At 40.9% G+C, this 17750-nt stretch overlaps 2 protein-coding genes across 4 annotated transcripts in view; one reads left to right on the top strand and one right to left on the bottom strand.

Moving 5' to 3' along the window:
• TBC1D4 (TBC1 domain family member 4) overlaps positions 1 to 7095 on the top strand; it is a 216731-nt gene extending 209636 nt beyond the window's left edge. For all 3 annotated transcript variants that reach the window (XM_060129035.1, XM_060129034.1, XM_060129036.1), the window contains 2 exons: positions 2424 to 2600; positions 4754 to 7095. In XM_060129035.1, the coding sequence (XP_059985018.1) occupies positions 2424 to 2600; positions 4754 to 4987 (411 nt within the window). In that variant the 3' untranslated portion in view covers positions 4988 to 7095. The remainder of the gene's footprint in view (positions 1 to 2423; positions 2601 to 4753) is intronic.
• UCHL3 (ubiquitin C-terminal hydrolase L3) overlaps positions 1 to 17750 on the bottom strand; it is a 346469-nt gene that overhangs the window by 313953 nt on the left and 14766 nt on the right. The gene's annotated exons all lie outside the window — the stretch shown is intronic.

The following is a 17750-nucleotide window of genomic DNA, read 5'->3' as shown; positions in this document are numbered from 1 at the left end:
CAGACAGGGAAGGAGCAGGGAAGAAGTACCCGACCTCTTTCCCCTGCCCCTTTTGATCTCCTGATGACTTTTCCCATTGGCCATACCTAACCAGAAGCCTGCAACAAGGAAAACAGGTCACGGGGGTCTGCCTCCCAGGGTACAGAGAATGGATGAGGGCAGAGAATGGATCTAGGAAGCAAATGGAGGGTAATCAGCACACCGTATATCTAGTCCCTGGCTCTTCATAGGGACCAGGTAAGTGGTAGTTATATATTGTTGTTCAGATGACATGAATACACTTAAGACCAGATTTGTAGATACAGCAGTCATGCCTTATGAGTATTGATAACATTTAAATTTACCACTTTCCTAGAGGCCCTTAGGGTAGCAGATAAAAGACAGAGTTTAGAGCAAGAGAAAGGGAGTTTGAGATCTTGTGCTGGTGTCCAGCTATCTACTAGCTGTGTGACTTTGGGCAAGTTACAACCTCTCTGAGTTTCAACTTCCTCTCCTGCAAAATGGGAATAACATCGTTTTTAGGAGCAAATGTAACCAATTCAGTTGAAGAATTTTGTACACTATTATTCACTCTGTAAGAAAAACTCATATTATTACACATAAAATTTTCTTTCCACTATGTGGAATTGAAATCACAAGCAGATTATTCTGTAAATATCTATGAACAGTTTTTATTTGTTAAAATGCTCTGGGGCTTCCCTGGCAGCGCAGTGGTTGAGAGTCCGCCTGCCGATGCAGGGGACACGGGTTCGTGCCCCTGTCCGGGAAGATCCCACATGCCGCGGAGCAGCTGGGCCCATGAGCCATGGCCGCTGAGCCTACGCGTCCGGAGCCTGTGTTCCGCAACGGGAGAGGCCACAACAGTGAGAGGCCCGCATACAGCAAAAAAAAAAAAAAAAAAAAAAAAAATGCTCTGGAAACTGAAAAATATAACTTTTACTTACACATTCACTTGTTTACTAATTCTTCAGAAATATCTTTTTGGACTGGCAAGCAGCGATTGTGCTTTTAGAGAGAGACGATACCTGATTTGAAATCAGATCACCTCTCTTCTAAAATTGATGAGGGAATTGCGTAGCTTTAGAGATTATTACTACGATTAATGGATAGAATTTATAGGCTGGTAGATTTGGACTTGATATTAGAGATAATTTTCTAACAAATAGAGTTGAATATGCAATGAACTGTTAATATTAAAGGAGGCTTTGATGAATAAATAAATAAAGTTTATTTATGGTCACTGTAAAAAACACAAATAATGCAGAACAGCACCAAGAAGAAAGTAAAAGTAACTACAGATCTCAACACCTTGAGATTTAAAGCCTTTTAAATATCCTTTTATAATCTCTCTTTAATTATATACACAAATAAATATGTATACAGTTTTACTTAAGTGAAATCTTACTATGCATGTTATTGTATAACCTAATTTTTTAGTAAAATATTTGCAGAGTATTGGATGTTTTTCCATGCCAATAAATGTAGATCCATGCCCTCATTTTTAGTGGTTGTGTAGTAGTCCTTTGTGTTCATACCCACTGCATACCCACTGGAAAAGATGATGCTTGTTTGAGGGGAATAACCAGGTTGTCTCGAAATATCATTTAAATTCTAAGATTTGAGTATCTCTAACAGTAGGAGGGTAAGTAAGCAAGTGAGATTTTTCTCACTGTAGGTTTCTTTTCTCCCTACACTGTTAGTGTAGATACAGATGCTTAAATGGCAGCTGCGGCCTCACTTTCTTTCCCTCACCAGTTTAGACTAAGGAGGAGTTGCCTGTCCTCTGACTTCTAAGCAAACTGTTCCTAGTGGGTGGCGATATGGGAGAGCAGAGGTAGCCCCAATTAAATAGCTCTGTACAGTGCACAGGGTTTCTGAAGATTTTGAACTTAGAAGATTCTCTCTATGGTAGGATATGTTAGTGACTTCCAAGAGGCTCACGTGGATTAGCAAGTAGATGAAAATATTTAGCATAAGACCTTTCTGCCCCATTGACAAACAATTAGAAAGGCTTTTGGTCTCATTATTATAGAAATACCCTTTGCAATTGTGCTTATAACCAGCAAAGATGATCATCTGCTTCCCTGAGTAACTCAGGGAGGAGTTACTCAGTAACTAATGTTGTTTATGTGGTGGGCTACATTTTGGGAGACCATTCCTAGATTATGTATATATTGGTTGCAAAATATCTTTGAGCATTAACTTTTTCTAGTCTTGGCCTTATCATGAGAATGCTTCAATTGTATAGAAATCATCTGTTTGTCCTTAACTTGACAGTCACACTTGTTATTCTTCCTTTTGATATGTCATACTATTCTTCATTAATAAGTATTGGGAAATCTACCTGAAGTACCCTAGATACACAGACTGTATCTTGGTGCACATCCTGAAGGTCAGACTAACCCACGGTGTTTTCACGGCAGGTTTTTGAGATGGATATTTCTAAACAGTTACACGCCTATGAGGTGGAGTATCACGTGCTGCAGGATGAGCTCCAGGAATCTTCCTATCCCTGCGAGGAGAGCGAACCCATGGAGAAGTTGGAGAGGGCCAACAGCCAACTGAAAAGACAAAACATGGACCTCCTAGAAAAATTACAGGTAAAGAGATAACAATTTGATCAAAAACGCACTTGGATGCCTCCTTGCCTGCACAGAACCATACCAGAAAGGACAGAGCTGTGGTGTGGATTGAACTGTTGCTGACTGTGGGCCTGTGTGTTGGACTGTGTCCAAGTGCTCTGGGGGCTGCAAATGCACATATCAATTTGAGTACCAATTGAGAGAGGAAATCAGCTCTCACGAAATAGTTAAATGGCAGCTGAAAGCAGAATCTCGTTCAATACTTACTGGGTGTTGTACATGTTTGGTTTCAGTTCAAGGGAGGAGGGATTGACTATAGGAAGCTGGGAAAGCTGTAGGGGACTTGGCCTGGAGCTGGACTCCGGAGGGTTGGTGGGAGAAAGGAGTGAGCAGTAGTGGGTGTTTAAATAAGGAGGATGTGGCAGAGCAGTAGAGGAAGCTTAACATCAGTTTAAGATTTACGTTGGGGCTTCCCTGGTGACACAGTGGTTGAGAGTCCACCTGCCGATGCAGGGGACGCGGGTTCGTGCCCCAGTCCGGGAAGATCCCACAAGCTGCAGAACGGCTGGGCCCGTGAGCCATGGCCGCTGAGCCTGCGTGTCCGGAACCTGTGCTCCGCAACGGGAGAGGCCACAGCAGTGAGAGGCCCGCGTACCGCAAAAAAAAAAAAAAAAAAAAAAAGATTTACGTTGGAGCGAAGTGGGATAAACAGGATGGAGACAGAATTGTAGATAACTTTCAGGGTTAAGCAGAAGAACACGGCTTTAATCATGTTGAGAAGGAAATCTCTCGAAGTTTTTGAACCATATTTTAGAAAGATCAATCTGGAAATCTTGATGAGGACAGATTAGAATGGGGAGAGAAGGTGGGGAGAGAAGGTAGGGCGACCAGCTAGCAATTATTTGCAGAAATCTGACTGGGGATGATGACAGCTGTCTAGAGTAAAACTCACAGAAATGGAAAGAAAAGGAGACATTTTTGAGAGAATTGAATTAAAACATTGGTAACACATAATCCGTGCCATCAGGGAGTTTACAGTTATTTTGGAATATAAAATATTAGCTATTTGTCAATGCACCCTTACCAATGTGTAAGCGATTTAGTATAAATTAATATTACGCACCTGCAACCTGTATGAAGTGCGCTGTGTATCCAAGCCCTGAGGGGTGGGGCTTCAGTGTGACCAGAGGACGGGGAGGTGAGAAGGTGAAGCTGGGGGCTGGGGGTTGGGGGAGGTGGAGCTTAAGTGCTGAGTTAGAGCTTAAGTGTTCCACGGCTCATTGGTTTCTGCTTACCCGCCACTTCCCCAGCACTGCGCATGTCCCCACACTAGAGGACACTAAAACTCTGCTTCGATGTGCAGTGAATCCTCTGACAAAGATAGCTAGGAGAGAAACAGCTGAGAAATGAGGGTCTCTAGAGTAGTTGCTCCCAGAGAAGGCACTCAGGCTTCCTTCGCTTCATCTACGTTAGCTCCGGCCCATAGAAAATTTTATGCCTTTTCCTGTTCCAAAGAAGAGGCAACAATGTCTATTTTGGCAGTTGGGGTATTGGGGTATTGACCCTTATTGCTAGGATGTTTCAGTGGTGATTAATTGAGCATTTCCTTATTAGGGAAAGTGGGTTTGCACCTGCTTTATATTATAATGATTTTTATTAATGGTTACAGACTTTTTCATTCACAGTTCAATGTTCTCATCACCTCTGGGTTCCCAAGTTACGTGGGCACACCCGACACCTGTTAAAACTGATAGGGTCCCAAGTATGTGTTGAGAAAACCCTGCATTTCCACTCAGAGGGCAAAAAGCCTCTTTTAGTACTTCAGGGCAGTCAGCAATCTCCTGTTTCTCCCTGTCAGATTCCAGTCACTCCAGGAGAAGACCTGTGTGTGGAGTGAGGACCCTCACCACTGTGGGATGTTGATTTAATTTTGCATTTTTGGTGTATTCAGTGAAATGAGATGTATTTTGTTAGTACCCTAGTTATATTTTTTGAGAAACCTAAAGAAATCTCCATTTCATGGGAGGTTTCAGAGTATTTGCTTCTTATACTGTTTTATTAAGTAATATGACATGATTAGTTAACATGTGTAAGGTCTGGCTGCTGCTATGATGAAGAACCAAAACCTTCAAATTTTTGATTTGGAGGATTTTGTTTTTTGCCCCAAACAGGTAGCTCATGCTAAAATCCAGACCTTGGAATCCAACCTGGAAAATCTTTTAACCAGAGAGACCAAAATGAAGTCTTTGATCCGGACCCTGGAACAAGAGAAAATGGCTTATCAAAAGGCAGTGGAGCAAATTCGGAAGCTGCTGCCAGCAGACGCTCTGGCCAATTGCGAACCGCTGCTGAGAGACTTCAACTGCAACCCTAACAGCAAAGCCAAGACAGGAAACAAGCCGTAACTGAAGACGTGCCACCCCAGGAGGAAGTGCTCTGAGGATGCTATCGACAGGAGTGTGCATGCCGCTGGCCCAGAGCTGACAGAACCACTGAACTGGTTCCGAGCCCAAGTCAGAGCCGGTAACCCTCGCTCTCCTTAGAGCATGCCAGTTCTAAGCCATTGTACATATGTAGACTGTTTTTTGCTGTCCTTGTTGACTATGTACATATATATATAATGGACATAAAGAGTTCATGCTTTCACATAAAGGAGTAGTGTATATTTAGAGCATTTTTTTTAAAAAAAATCAACACTTCATGAAATCCAAACCAAAGGGAAGTTAAAATGAAGTTCCCCTTGGACCCATGTGAAATCATTTGTTTTTGTAGTGAAACAAAGCTAGAACATCTTTGTGTATTGAAATATACTTGAAAAAAATGAATGTATTTTTTTCTCCAAAGAACAGCATGTTTCACTCAGTGCTGGAGAGGTGGAAACATTTGTGTAGCTTTATGTGCATCTGTCTTAAAATCTACGGACATTTTTTATATATATATATATGTATATGAGGAAAATGACTGATTGCCAGTCAGGCTCCTTATGGGTTTTTCAGGAACGTAGGGGCCGTCCCCTGCTGCCTGCTTTGTGCCAACGAGCATGTTGCATCTACATGCGTTCTGAGTCTGGTCAGGCATTACTTTAGGTGTGTGGAAGGAGAAAGCAAGACTGTGGCTGAGTTTGCCCACCCAGCTCAAAGTGAAAGAGAACACTACTAATTTTCTAGTAAATTAGACCAGCATTGTTACTTAAACTAAAAATATCTGTCCTGAAAAATTTAATTTAGGACCTAAATTGTCTAGATCTACTTTCTACCTTTTTATTCAAATTATTCCTACAGTTGTGAATGAACTCCCCTTTCCTTGGTGCCACAGTTGGTGATAAGGATTTGCCATTTCCCACTAAAATGTAGGCACTCTTACCTTAGTTCTCTCTACCTTAAATGGAGGATAAGGAAATGAAATTATGATTGGTTTTCTAAAGATGATGTACTGTGTTGAGATACGTTGTTGTTTTTTTTTTTTTTGCCAATTGACAGGTCTGATAGGCTTGTAATCATCTTCCCCTTCCATGTGACAATTTATGAGAACTGTGGAATATTTTAAGTAAACTGTTGAAATCCATGGGAAGGGAAGGAGAAAGCCCTTCTGAAACCTACAACTCTGCGTTTGGACGCCTGACTTTCTCAGTCTACAGATAGATTATTCGTAGACATTCATGCATGCTGGGTGAATGGAAGGAAAGTAACTTAAAAATTAAGTTACATGGAATTTCTCCATTTCAGAGATGATTCTATGATAGTGCCTCGGAAAGTTGATAACAGCGTTTTTGCCTTTCCAAACAATATTTTTCGTTACTGCTTTTTGCAGTACTTGTATCATCACAGATGGATTACCTGGGATAATTTTCTTCAGAGAGAGTTTGTTATACACAAGCTACAATGTATTATAGAGTAGAAGAATAAAGCTCTAAAGGTTTCAGAAAACCTTGATGAGCAGATGATAAGCATCTCAAACCCCATTACTCAGTGTAATATAGTGACTCTTGTTACAAAATCAGCATGCCCTCTAATCCAGGCAGTTTCTCAAAAGAAAATGAAGTCTTACTAGTAAAGTTAACGTAATTTCTAAGTTCTAGAAAATGCTGACCCAATCAGTTAGGGCCACCAACTCTTTTGTTGCTTGGATTTCCCTCAAATTTCTCTATTTGTAGGAGAGGTATTTTCCTATGAGGAATATGACAAATATTATCTGGTTACTGTCTGGTGATGAAAATTACCTCATGTGTAATACACAGGTGGTAGCCAGGGAATCTTCAAGTTGGGAAAAGAAACTTTTCCTTTCAGTTGTTCCGCTTAAAGTAAATTTTATTCTGGGTGTTCAAAGTCAACGTTAGAGTTATACTATGGTGTTCGGAGCTTAAGTTGTCTTGGATACAATATTTCTTTTGAAAATGAATTTTTCTTTTGTGATCTTTTAAATGTTGCCACGATTATGCTTCATGCATTGTTACATCTTCATCCTATTAATGTAATGTCTAGTTCATTTCCAATAAATACATTGCTGCCGTTTCCTTGGCTTATTGGTTTTACTTTTGTTCATAGTAAAAGAGAAGAAGGTCTTGGCTAGAGTCCTTTATAAAATCTGCACGTGTTGGATTGTTGCTACTTAAAATTTGCACACTGATAATTCTTTGAATCAGAGACAACAAAGATAATTTTTAGAAACATTTATGAAAGTACATGGTCAGTCATTCAGTACTAATTTTCAACTTCTTTCCCAATGGAGCCTTTTGCTGATAAATGTAAAAAAAGACAACCACACTGACAGTACTGCATTCTACCCCGTTTGTTTTTTATGCCCCCTCATAGAGAGCAAGAGAGAAAAAGAGGATAAGAAAATACAAAACTTTTAAATTGGGTTAGCTCCCAAATAAAAGGATTAAAGGCACTTATTGGTGGATATGATATGAATGTGTTTACATAAAAATATGTTTCAGAATATTTTCAAGCATGTTTGGATTTCAGTAAAAGGATACTGTATCTTCTTGCTAACTTTAGGACTAAATCTTTTAAGTATTTTGTACTATATGTAGTAGTTTGAGGAGCCAGTGTAGGCTTAGGTAGAATGGTCTCTTAATATCCATGTTAATTTACCCATTTTATCACCATTTCAGCATTTCCCACCCCACCTGGGCTGGATTACAAATAGGAAATCTGCCACCTGAATTATTTAGTCCTCTACCATGATGCATCACTCTTACTCGCTTTGATATATTGAGAAAAGCACTGGGTTTAAGGTGAGATGTTTTAGATCTGAGTCTTGGTTCCACCCCTTTTATTCATTCACTCAACAAGTAATCTGTGTAAGCCAAGCTAGATGCTGAGTATTCAGAGGTGGAGAAGATACAGTCCTTGTCCGCAGTGAGCTTGTGGTCCAGTGGCAGGAGGTTAACCAGAAAAAAAGAGAGTTTACACTACAGCAGGTATGCAAAGTAATCCACTCATTACACTCAAGGTGACAGGAGGGCCTAGCAGCACTTTGGAGTAGGTGACAAGTACTCAGAAAAGAGGTGGTGCTTGCCCTGAGCCTAGAATAGCCAGTAGAAGTTGAGCAGGTTTGTGTTTAAACAATAGATGAACGAGAGAAGATGGTGTGTTTCTGAAATCAAAACTCATTCCTTAATCCCAAAGTACAGTTAGTGTTCCCATAGGGGAGTGGTGAGAGAAGAGGCTCCTGAAAAGCAAGGGCTTTTTCATGAAGGTCTTAGCAGACCTTGTGAAGGAGTTTGAACTCCACCTAGAGAGAAATGGGAGCCATTAAAGGCCAGTAACCTGGAGAGAGACATGCTCAGATTTGTTCCAAACCACTTAATATATCTGGACAGAAACTAGGGACTGGGAGACTGCAGTTAGGTGAATGCCATCAAAATCTAGGCCAGGGCTTCCCTGGTGGCGCAGTGGTTGAGAGTCCGCCTGCCGATGCAGGGAACACGGGTTCGTGCCCCGGTCTGGTAAGATCCTACATGCCGCGGAGCGGCTGGGCCCGTGAGCCATGGCCGCTGAGCCTGCGCGTCCGGAGCCTGTGCTCCGCAATGGGAGAGGCCGCAACAGTGAGAGGCCCACGTACCGCAAAAAAAAAAAAAAAAAAAAAAATCTAGGCCAAAAAAATTAGTAAAAGCCTGGTCTATGGCAGTGGCCTTGGGGAAGCAAGTCAGCCTAGATTGCTCTCTCTCTGATATAATTGGTCACCGAAACCCGCTAGTTTTGTCTGCTAAATATTTGTCCATATCCCCCTGAAACTGAGGGTAGTTATCAGATCCCTTAAACTACAACTTGCCTAATGAGTAATGAACTTAACCTGCCTACACTGATCAAGCTCAATTTAATTGTTTTTACAAAAACTCGCATGTCCTCCAAGCCTCGCGTAGCCTAAACAATAAGTTGTTTGCCCAAGCTGTTCTTCAGGAACTCGGATTCAGCTGTGTCCAGTTAAAGCTCGGGGTTGTTTAAGACTGGGTGGGACCAATGATCCTCCAACTGAGCATGTGCGAGTGCCCGATGGGTGGCGTCTTGAGGTCAGAAGGCACCAAACTCCACCCTCAGAGCGTGCGTCCCGTGTTCAGAAGCGCGCGCAGCTTTGCTGCGCCTGCTCAGAATGACGATTGCCGCAGCTTTTCCTTCTCTCCAATCGGCTTTCCATGCTCCCCAGGCCTCAGCTTTATCCTTGGATGCCCCAAGCGCCTCACTTTCTGGGAAGCGAATTTGAGGTTTGTTCTCCAGACTCCTCGCTTGGCTGTCTCGCGGATAAACCCCTTCTCTGCTGCAAACCTCGGCATCTCAGCGTTCGGCTCGCTGCGCATGTGGCAGAAGAACGTGGTCCTGTAACATCCCCATCGCTTTTGCAGGTACCTTGTTCATGTCCTTGCTCTGGTGGGTTAAACTGAGACCAACCCCATTTCTAGGGGCTCTCAAGTCACAGACATTGAGCTACTTGGTGTTTGTTTTGATGAGTGAGAAACGCAAGCAGAATGTCTCAGTCATATAGAGGAGAAGAATCTAGGATAGAGAGGGAATCAGCTGGAAGCATAGGGAAAAAGCAACAGAAGAGATGTTGAGTGGGAGTTTTTGGAGTGAAGCGTTGGTGACTCTAGTAACCTGGTCTCCCTCCAGTCTACCGATGACATGCAGTACTGTGTCAATTTCCTGGGGTTCCACCTGATGGAACCACATTTGCTTCGCTGCAAACCCTACTTCAAGGTGAGTGCAGCACCAGAGGGCCTGTCAAAGGGTGCCTGCCCAGATACGGGTTGTCATCGCTTACCCGGACTGCGCTCACCTCAGGCAGAGGGACCTTCCTAAAACATGAATCTCACCAAGTTTATCCTCAGTTTAAAACCCTTCGAGGGCTCGTCTTTCTTCCCAGGATCATCTAATCTTTGAGACGACCCACTTGGCGTTTCGTGAGAGTGTCCCAGGTAGCCTGTCCAGCTTGATCTCCTTCCTCGTGCTCCGCTCAGGTCAAATGGTTAAGCTCCGTCTCCGTTCCTGAACTTGCCATCTTTCTGCTTCGCCCCAGCTGCTTCTTGCCCTGGGGGGTCTGGGAGTGCTCCTTTCTTCCTGCACTCCGTCTGGCTCACTCCTTCAGGTCACGCTTAGGTCTGTGTTGTGGGATGAACTGACCACCCGCCCTGTAGCCAGGGTGTACTATCGCAGCGTGGGCCACCCCGGGGGTACTGGTGACCTTCACAGACAGCTCAGGCCCCGCCAGAGGGGATTATGCATATTAAATAAAAGCTAACGTCATCATTACTCTGTCATAAGAAAAATGTTAACGGATTTTAGGTAAATTGAGAGGTAGGTGTAATTTTATTCGGCATTTTATGTTTCTTGGTGGCCTAGTATTGGGGGGGGTACTTTGCTAGATGTTGGGACCTCAAAAATGTCTTTCTCCTAGCTTAAGTTCTTACCTGATAAATTCATAGTTCTTATGAGAAAAAAAAATCAGAATGTACTGAGTGATACTTCGTAAATTGTGAAAAGACTGTGGTGCTTTACCTTTTATCATAAATATGTGCTATATGCTATGTGCTATATATAATTTATAACATATGTAGTATATTCTCTGCCTTATTTTTAAAATTTTTATTTTACATTGGAGTATAGTTGATTTACAATGTTGTGTTAGTTTCAGGTGTACATCAAAGTGATTGTTATACATATATCAATTCTTTTTCGGATTCTTTTCCCATTTAGGTTATTACAGAATATTGAGTAGAGTTCTCTATGCTGTACACTAGCCCTTGTTGTTTATCTCCTTTACCTTAAATATAACAATACATGCTACAAATATAATAGGGCGCTCACACTGCCTAATTCAGGGACACTGTTTTCAAGGCTAGAATGTGGAAGGTGCTCCCTGGAGCTGTGTAATATAGCAGTTGAAAAAGTATATTACATATGAAACGTTACACATATACATATTATACTGAGAACTGAGACCGTGTATCCCACACAGCTTATGGGCTACATTAACATGATTTTACTATTGCATTGTTTTCACTGGCATAATTTTACTGTTCCGGGAGACTCTTATCCAGACAAGTTAATTTGTTGTTCATTATAGGAACTTCCCCAGAGACCCTTAAACATTTCAATAGGCAGTTTATACCCCAAGACTCTTTGAATCCCTCACCTCAAAATTCTCACCTTGCTCTTTCACCAATCTTAAACTATTATATCCTGATCTTTACCCAGTCTTAATCAAGCACCACATTGAAATACTTACCTTAAACTTTGTTCCTGAGTTACAAACAATGCTCTGTAGAGTTGGTGTTCTCTCTTACCGTGATAATAAACTCAGCTGTATTTTATCAACGGGTTGTGTTGTGGTATTTAGGAGCTGCTGGGCATTCAATAATATTATCTATTCTATACACAGATACTCCATGAGACACGTGCTGTTAATTTCTCTTTTTCCTTCTTACTTCATCTCATGCTTCATTTCTGTTTTCTTACCCTGATCCCCTTTTCCCCAAGCAGTGTTTTATCTCATATCTCTTGGTTATTCCCATCAACATTTCATACCATAACTGGTGGCTCCTAAGAATAGGGTAAGTGTTGACTTTCCTAGATACCAACAATATAAAGCAGAAAAAAAATTTTTTGAACTAAATATTTTATTGACTCTCATGGATAAGGTCTATAAATGTCAATACCCAGGCATTCAGAGGAGGTATCCCCTGAAACCTCATATAAAGGAAACATGAGGTTCTTTAAAGTAAAATCAGCAATCTTTGCTCTCATCTGTAAGGTTATTTTAGGCAGAATAGCACCTGGATCTGAGAGCTTCAGCTGTGATCTAATTGAATATATTTGCATAGCGAAAGAATGACTAGGTTAATCAGAAGAGGATTGATTAGTCTTGGGAAGACGGAAGAAAGAAAACCAGGCAGGTTTTGGCAGTCCAGTGGAGGGAACCTTAGCCAAGAGCCCTGGCAAGGCTGTCTTCACTGATAAAATGGACACAGCAAGTCCTGGCCTCCAGAAATCCAAGTGTTTTGGATAGTCTGACAAGTCTGTCCCTGTTGTGACATTGATGTGTCTGTGTTGGACGGAGGCCCCAAACATCCAGTTCACTGTACTCCCCTTGTTTGAATGTATGCTCTCAAAGCAGCCTTCCATTTCCGACTGGGTGATGCTCTGTCATAGAGGCCAGGCTAGTTATGAAAGTGCAAGTACTCGAGTCCCCGACAGTCTGTTTTTCTATCTACATTAAAAACAGGAATTCTGAATTTTTAAAATTGTAAAATACACATAACATAAAATTTACCATCAATCCTTTTTAAGTGTACAGTTCAGTGGCGTGAAGTATTCACCTTGTGCATCCGTCACCACCATCTTCTCATCTTGCAAATCTGAAACTCTGTGCCTTTGAAATGATAATTTCACATTCCCCCTCCTCTCAGCCACTGGCAACCATTCTACTTTTGGTCTGTATGAATTCAACTACTCTAGTACCTCATATAAGTGGAATCAGTATATTTTTTGTGACTGGCGTATTTTATTTAGCATAAGGTTGTCAAGGATCTTCCATGTTGTAGTATACATCAGAACTTCCTTCCTTTTTAAGGCTAGTATTGCGTTGTATGCATATACTACGTTTTGTTTACCCATTTGTCTATCAGTGGATACCTGGGTTGCTTCTGCCTTTGGCTATCGTGAGTAATGCTGCTAGGAACACAGGTGTATAAATATCTCTTTGGGTTTCTGATTTTAAACATCAGTCTCAGGACTGAGTTTTTGGGAGTCCGTTCCTGAGAAATGAATATGTGATTTGTGTGCTGATGAAATCAATTGTTGAACCTTCAAGGCCCTGAACTAGAGCAAACTCACTAAGGTTAGTGATATGTTTTGGATGATTGTTTTGATTATATGAAAAGAACCCTAGAATGTGCAGCTTGGATGTTGGGCAGATTGGTTTTCTTAATAATACTACTGCTTTTGAAAACACAGGGAAAGAGTATTTTTTCTAAGAGATGTTCAAATATTGCTAATATTCAAGTTTTCTTTTGCAAAGGAAAAGTCTTCTGTGGTCTGATATTGGTCCCCTTCTCAAACCGAGTTAATTTGTACATTCATAAATGTTATTTTCAATAGAACATGCTATTGTTCAGAAATAATCATTTCAGTTAAACACGCATCTTGTAGTCTGTGTTCAGGAACATCTCAGGGGGCTTTACAAAATGAAATGCAGGAATTACTTGGGCATATTCAGTTTTCCTTATACATTTATATTCTATTTTGTCTAGCCCAACAATCACTCTGTTTGAGTCCTCTGTGGTCTCAAATTTAGCCTTTCTGTACTAAATTGGGTACTATGGGGAGAAATCACCATTTACTGTTTAATAAGTCTATTAAAGCTATGTAATTAGAGCGTTCTTTTTTTTAACATCTTTATTGGAGTATAATTGCTTTACAATGGTGTTAGTTTCTGCTTTATAACAAAGTGAATCAGCTATACATATACATATGTCTCCATATCTCCTCCCTCTTGTGTCTCCCTCCCTATCCCACCCCTCTAGATGGACACAAAGCACCAAGCTGATCTCCCTGTGAATCAGAGTGTTCTTTAGTGCTTTAATAGTACTTATCTTGAAAGTCACAGGGCAAGGCAGGAAGGGATGTCCCAGTGACATGAATGAGTTAATATGCTTGATTTTTCTTCCCATTTCTTTTGAAGCTAAGTTTATTTTCAAACCTGTATGCCTTTGAATAAACTCTCCTAGATATTAAAAGAATCAAAAGAATATGTTTTATGTGCTGTTCCTGTGAAAGGATTGCAAGCCAGAATACAAGCGCAAATTTGGAAAATATACTTGCTTACAACTGTATTTTTCTCTTCCTCTGCTCTTTCTGAGCCTAGAGGAAGTTGGCAAGACTTATTAAGAGCAGAGTCTTCTGCCTTGAAAGTCCCTGTCACAGCAAAACACCACTTCCTGAGAAACGGCACCAATCCTGTTTGAAGGATTGTTTGAAGGGATGACAGCTGTGCACTGTTTCTCTGTGCAAGTTACCTTTTCCTGTGAGTGGCACAGTCTGATAGCACGAGTCAGCTTTTGTGCTTCTGCAGGCATTTTATCGAGCTGAGTTGTCACCAGCCCCAGAGTATGTGTGTCTATGGCAGGTGAAATAGAAGAACTGATTTCACCCAGTGCGTTTGGGGATTCGTAACCACATGAATTGCTGGTAGCATCTGTGAGCTCTAGTTCCTGTGGTTCTGTAGCCAAGATACTTGGACTATCTCAGGAGTCCCTGAAATTTATTGCTGGAGAATGTTTGTAGCTGCTGAAAGGTAAACGGGTTCTATGGCCAAATAAGTTTGGGAGACAATCAACTGAGCTACATGACACAGAATTCTCCACTGCAGGGCTTCCCAGACCCGTAAACCTGCCGTGGTTGTTCAGGAGGGGCACGGAGTGGACAAGGCGAATGTATTAACCTGTGTCGTGAGCACGGGGTTGTCAGCATGTGACCAGGCTGAGTTCTGGCTCCTCCACTTAGTACTTGTTGACCTGAGGCCAGTGAGCAAACTCATTAGAACTGAGTTTTCTCGTTTGTAAGATGATGGACTTCACCTAGAGCTTAAGGCTCCACTCAGCTGCATGATTTCTGCAGTAATTGATTTTCCACAACCCCAGCTAAATTAAGGCACCTGGAAAGAGAATTCTGGTTTTGCTATTTGGTCTGTCATAATCCATCTCTATATCATAGACGGCTTTCTAAAAAAGAACATAAAGTGAATGACCCAAGTAAATATTTTTTTACCAGTAAGTTTTTTTTTTTTTTGGTAAGTACTGCAAGTCAAGTTGAAACTGTATGGTTAGACTTGTTTTTAAAAAAATAGATGAATAAGTCATTTTTCCCCTCTTTATTCTTGGTGTTGTCACATACTGACTTCTCTTTTTTTTTTTTTTTTTTTTTTTTTGCGGTACGCGGGCCTCTCACTGCTGTGGCCTCTCCCGTTGCGGAGCACAGGCTCTGGACGCGCAGGCTCAGCGGCCATGGCTCACGGGCCCGGCCGCTCCGCGGCATGTGGGATCTTCCCGGACCGGGGCACGAACCCGTGTCCCCTGCATCGGCAGGCGGACTCTCAACCACTGCGCCACCAGGGAAGCCCGTGACTGCCTTTTTACTATAGTCTTGTCTTGTTTCCTTGGAATAGTAAAAGATATACAGAAGACTGATACATATTTTCTTCTAATTTAACCAAGAAAATAAATTTCATTTTAAACTTCTAGTTTATTTTTTAAAGCCTGTAATCTGAAAAGATCAAGGCTATATCATCAAATGTATTTACATAAATGCTTAACTCTTAAGTGTTGCCTTCATGACTCTATACTCAACTTCTGTCATGTGGGTGATATTGGTCATCCTTCTGTGAACGAATAAACCTTGGTAAATAGAGAAAGGCCCACTTGTATAAGGAGAACATTCCCGTGTTTCTCCTTTTCTCTTACAATACTTCCATGCTCCCAACACTTCTGACACCAGGTCTGTGGGTTTTCCACAAATCCAGCAATCAATTCTCTGACACCAGCTGAGCATCCTACGATTGAATTCCATTCTGACACTCTTTACCTGGAGACAGCATCAGATCCCACAGGCTAAGACTTCAGTCCCACAAAACATTCCCCACTTCAGACAACAATTGCAAGTCCCAGTCTGTCACCTGTACTGACTGGCTATAAATCAGGGCTTTCTTGATCCCCTCGTTGGGCTCAGTAATTTGCTAGAATGGCTCACAGAACTCAAGCAAACACTTATGTTTACCAGTTTATTATAAAATGATATGATGAAGGATATAGATGAACACGCAGGTGGAGAGATTTGTAGGCAAGGTATGTGGGAAGGGACGTGCCACTTTCATGTCCTTTTTGGGAGCACCGCTGACCCAGAACCTCTAGGTGTTCATCAACCCAGAAGCTCTCTGAACTCTAAACTTTAGGCATTTTATGGAGGCTTCGTTGCATAGGCGTGATGGATCACTATAGTCTCCAGTCCTTCTCCCCTCCCCAGGGGATGGAAGGTGGGTGGAAAGTTCCAAGCTTCGAATGATGACTTGGTCTTTCTGGTGACAGGCTCCCATCCTGAAGCTATCCAAGAGCCCTCTAAGAGTCACCTCATTAGAACAAAAGACACTCCTATCACCTAGGAAATTCCAAAGGATTTAGGAGCTCAGTGTCAGGAACCAGGGTCAAAGACCAAATATCAGAACAAAAGATGTTCCTGGTGTTCTTATCACTTAGGAAGTCACAAGAGTTTTAGCAGCTCTGTGCAGGAACTGGGGCAGAGAAACATATATGTATATTTTTTCTATGATTTTACAATAATAAGCTGTCCTTTTCTATTGTCACTGTGCTATATCTGTCTTCCCTTTGTCAGTGGGGAAGTGCATGTTGTTATTCATAAATAACATACAAATTTCATTCTTTTATTCACTCAACAAACATTTATCAAAAACCTCCTGTATGCAGGCCAGTGTGCTGAGTTCTGAGATCATGTTCTAACAGAGAAGACAGACGAGAAGAGGCAATACAATATAGTGGGATATGTATCAAGCTAGATGTGATGAGGTAATATTACTAGAGCAAATAGGGGACCACCTAACCCAATCTTGTGAGATCAGGAAAGCCTCTTAATTAAATGAATGGAATTGTAATAGTCATTTGTCTTTGTCTGCATGACACTGAAAGAATTTCAGGCTTAAATTGACCAGTGTCTTCTAGTACACAGCACTTCATTAGAATATTACAGATTAAAATAATGAATTTTATTGTTATTTTTTCTAAGTATAGTCAGTATAGGGAATTACAAAACCCTGCAGATTTTAAGAAAACTTACATCACTGCTACCATCTACAAATAATTACTAATACATTGATATATTTCCTTTGTCATCATTTCCATGCATTATGACATAGAGTCATAAATACAGTTCTGTATCTGGTATTGTTAATATGATAATGTACATACATCATTAGAAATCTCTCAAATCTATATAAGCATAATATTTAAATGGCTACTAAAATGTACCAAATTTTACTACCATTTCCCGTACTTATATAGTTTCATACATTCTTCAGGTAAAATCATGTGATTTCAGTCATTGAACTACCTACTAAAAATGAACTTAAAATAACCAGCTGTTTCCTGTTTCCTAAAATCTGTGCCCTAAAGATTGTATTTGGCATTTCCTTCATTATTAAGTAAAAATAATGCTTAGACTACACTTCCTAGTGTATGGTGAATTAAGCATATCTGTAGATTATCTAGGCAAGCAATGTAAATTAAAATCTTTTTTTTTAAACAGAATTTCTATGCTCCATGCATTTTAGATGTGTTTTGGCCCCCGTATCATATGGCAACACGTGAAAAATAATTTTTTAATCTAGTTCAATGTTTCCCTGGAAAGAGTAGAGAATATATGTACCATGGGTAAAATGATAAAATTTGCTTAATATATACAGACATAAGTTCTATTGAAATTGTAATAATTTTCCACTTTGGACCAGAGCCCAGATATTAGCCAGAGCCCCGTGTAATCCAGTCTCACCTTTCTGTAGCTTTCAAATTCTACATCAAAGTGAAAGAAACTTCTAGAAAAAAAAAAGACCCAATTTATAAACCAGAGCTCTACTTCTTAAATTCTCTTGACTCTGCCACAGCTG

Source organism: Lagenorhynchus albirostris, chromosome 18 (genome assembly GCF_949774975.1).
Source record: "Lagenorhynchus albirostris chromosome 18, mLagAlb1.1, whole genome shotgun sequence".
In the NCBI taxonomy this organism is placed as follows: Eukaryota; Metazoa; Chordata; class Mammalia; order Artiodactyla; family Delphinidae; genus Lagenorhynchus; species Lagenorhynchus albirostris.
The sequence above is the reverse complement of the archived record's forward strand: the minus strand, read 5'-3'. Positions and strand labels throughout refer to the sequence as shown.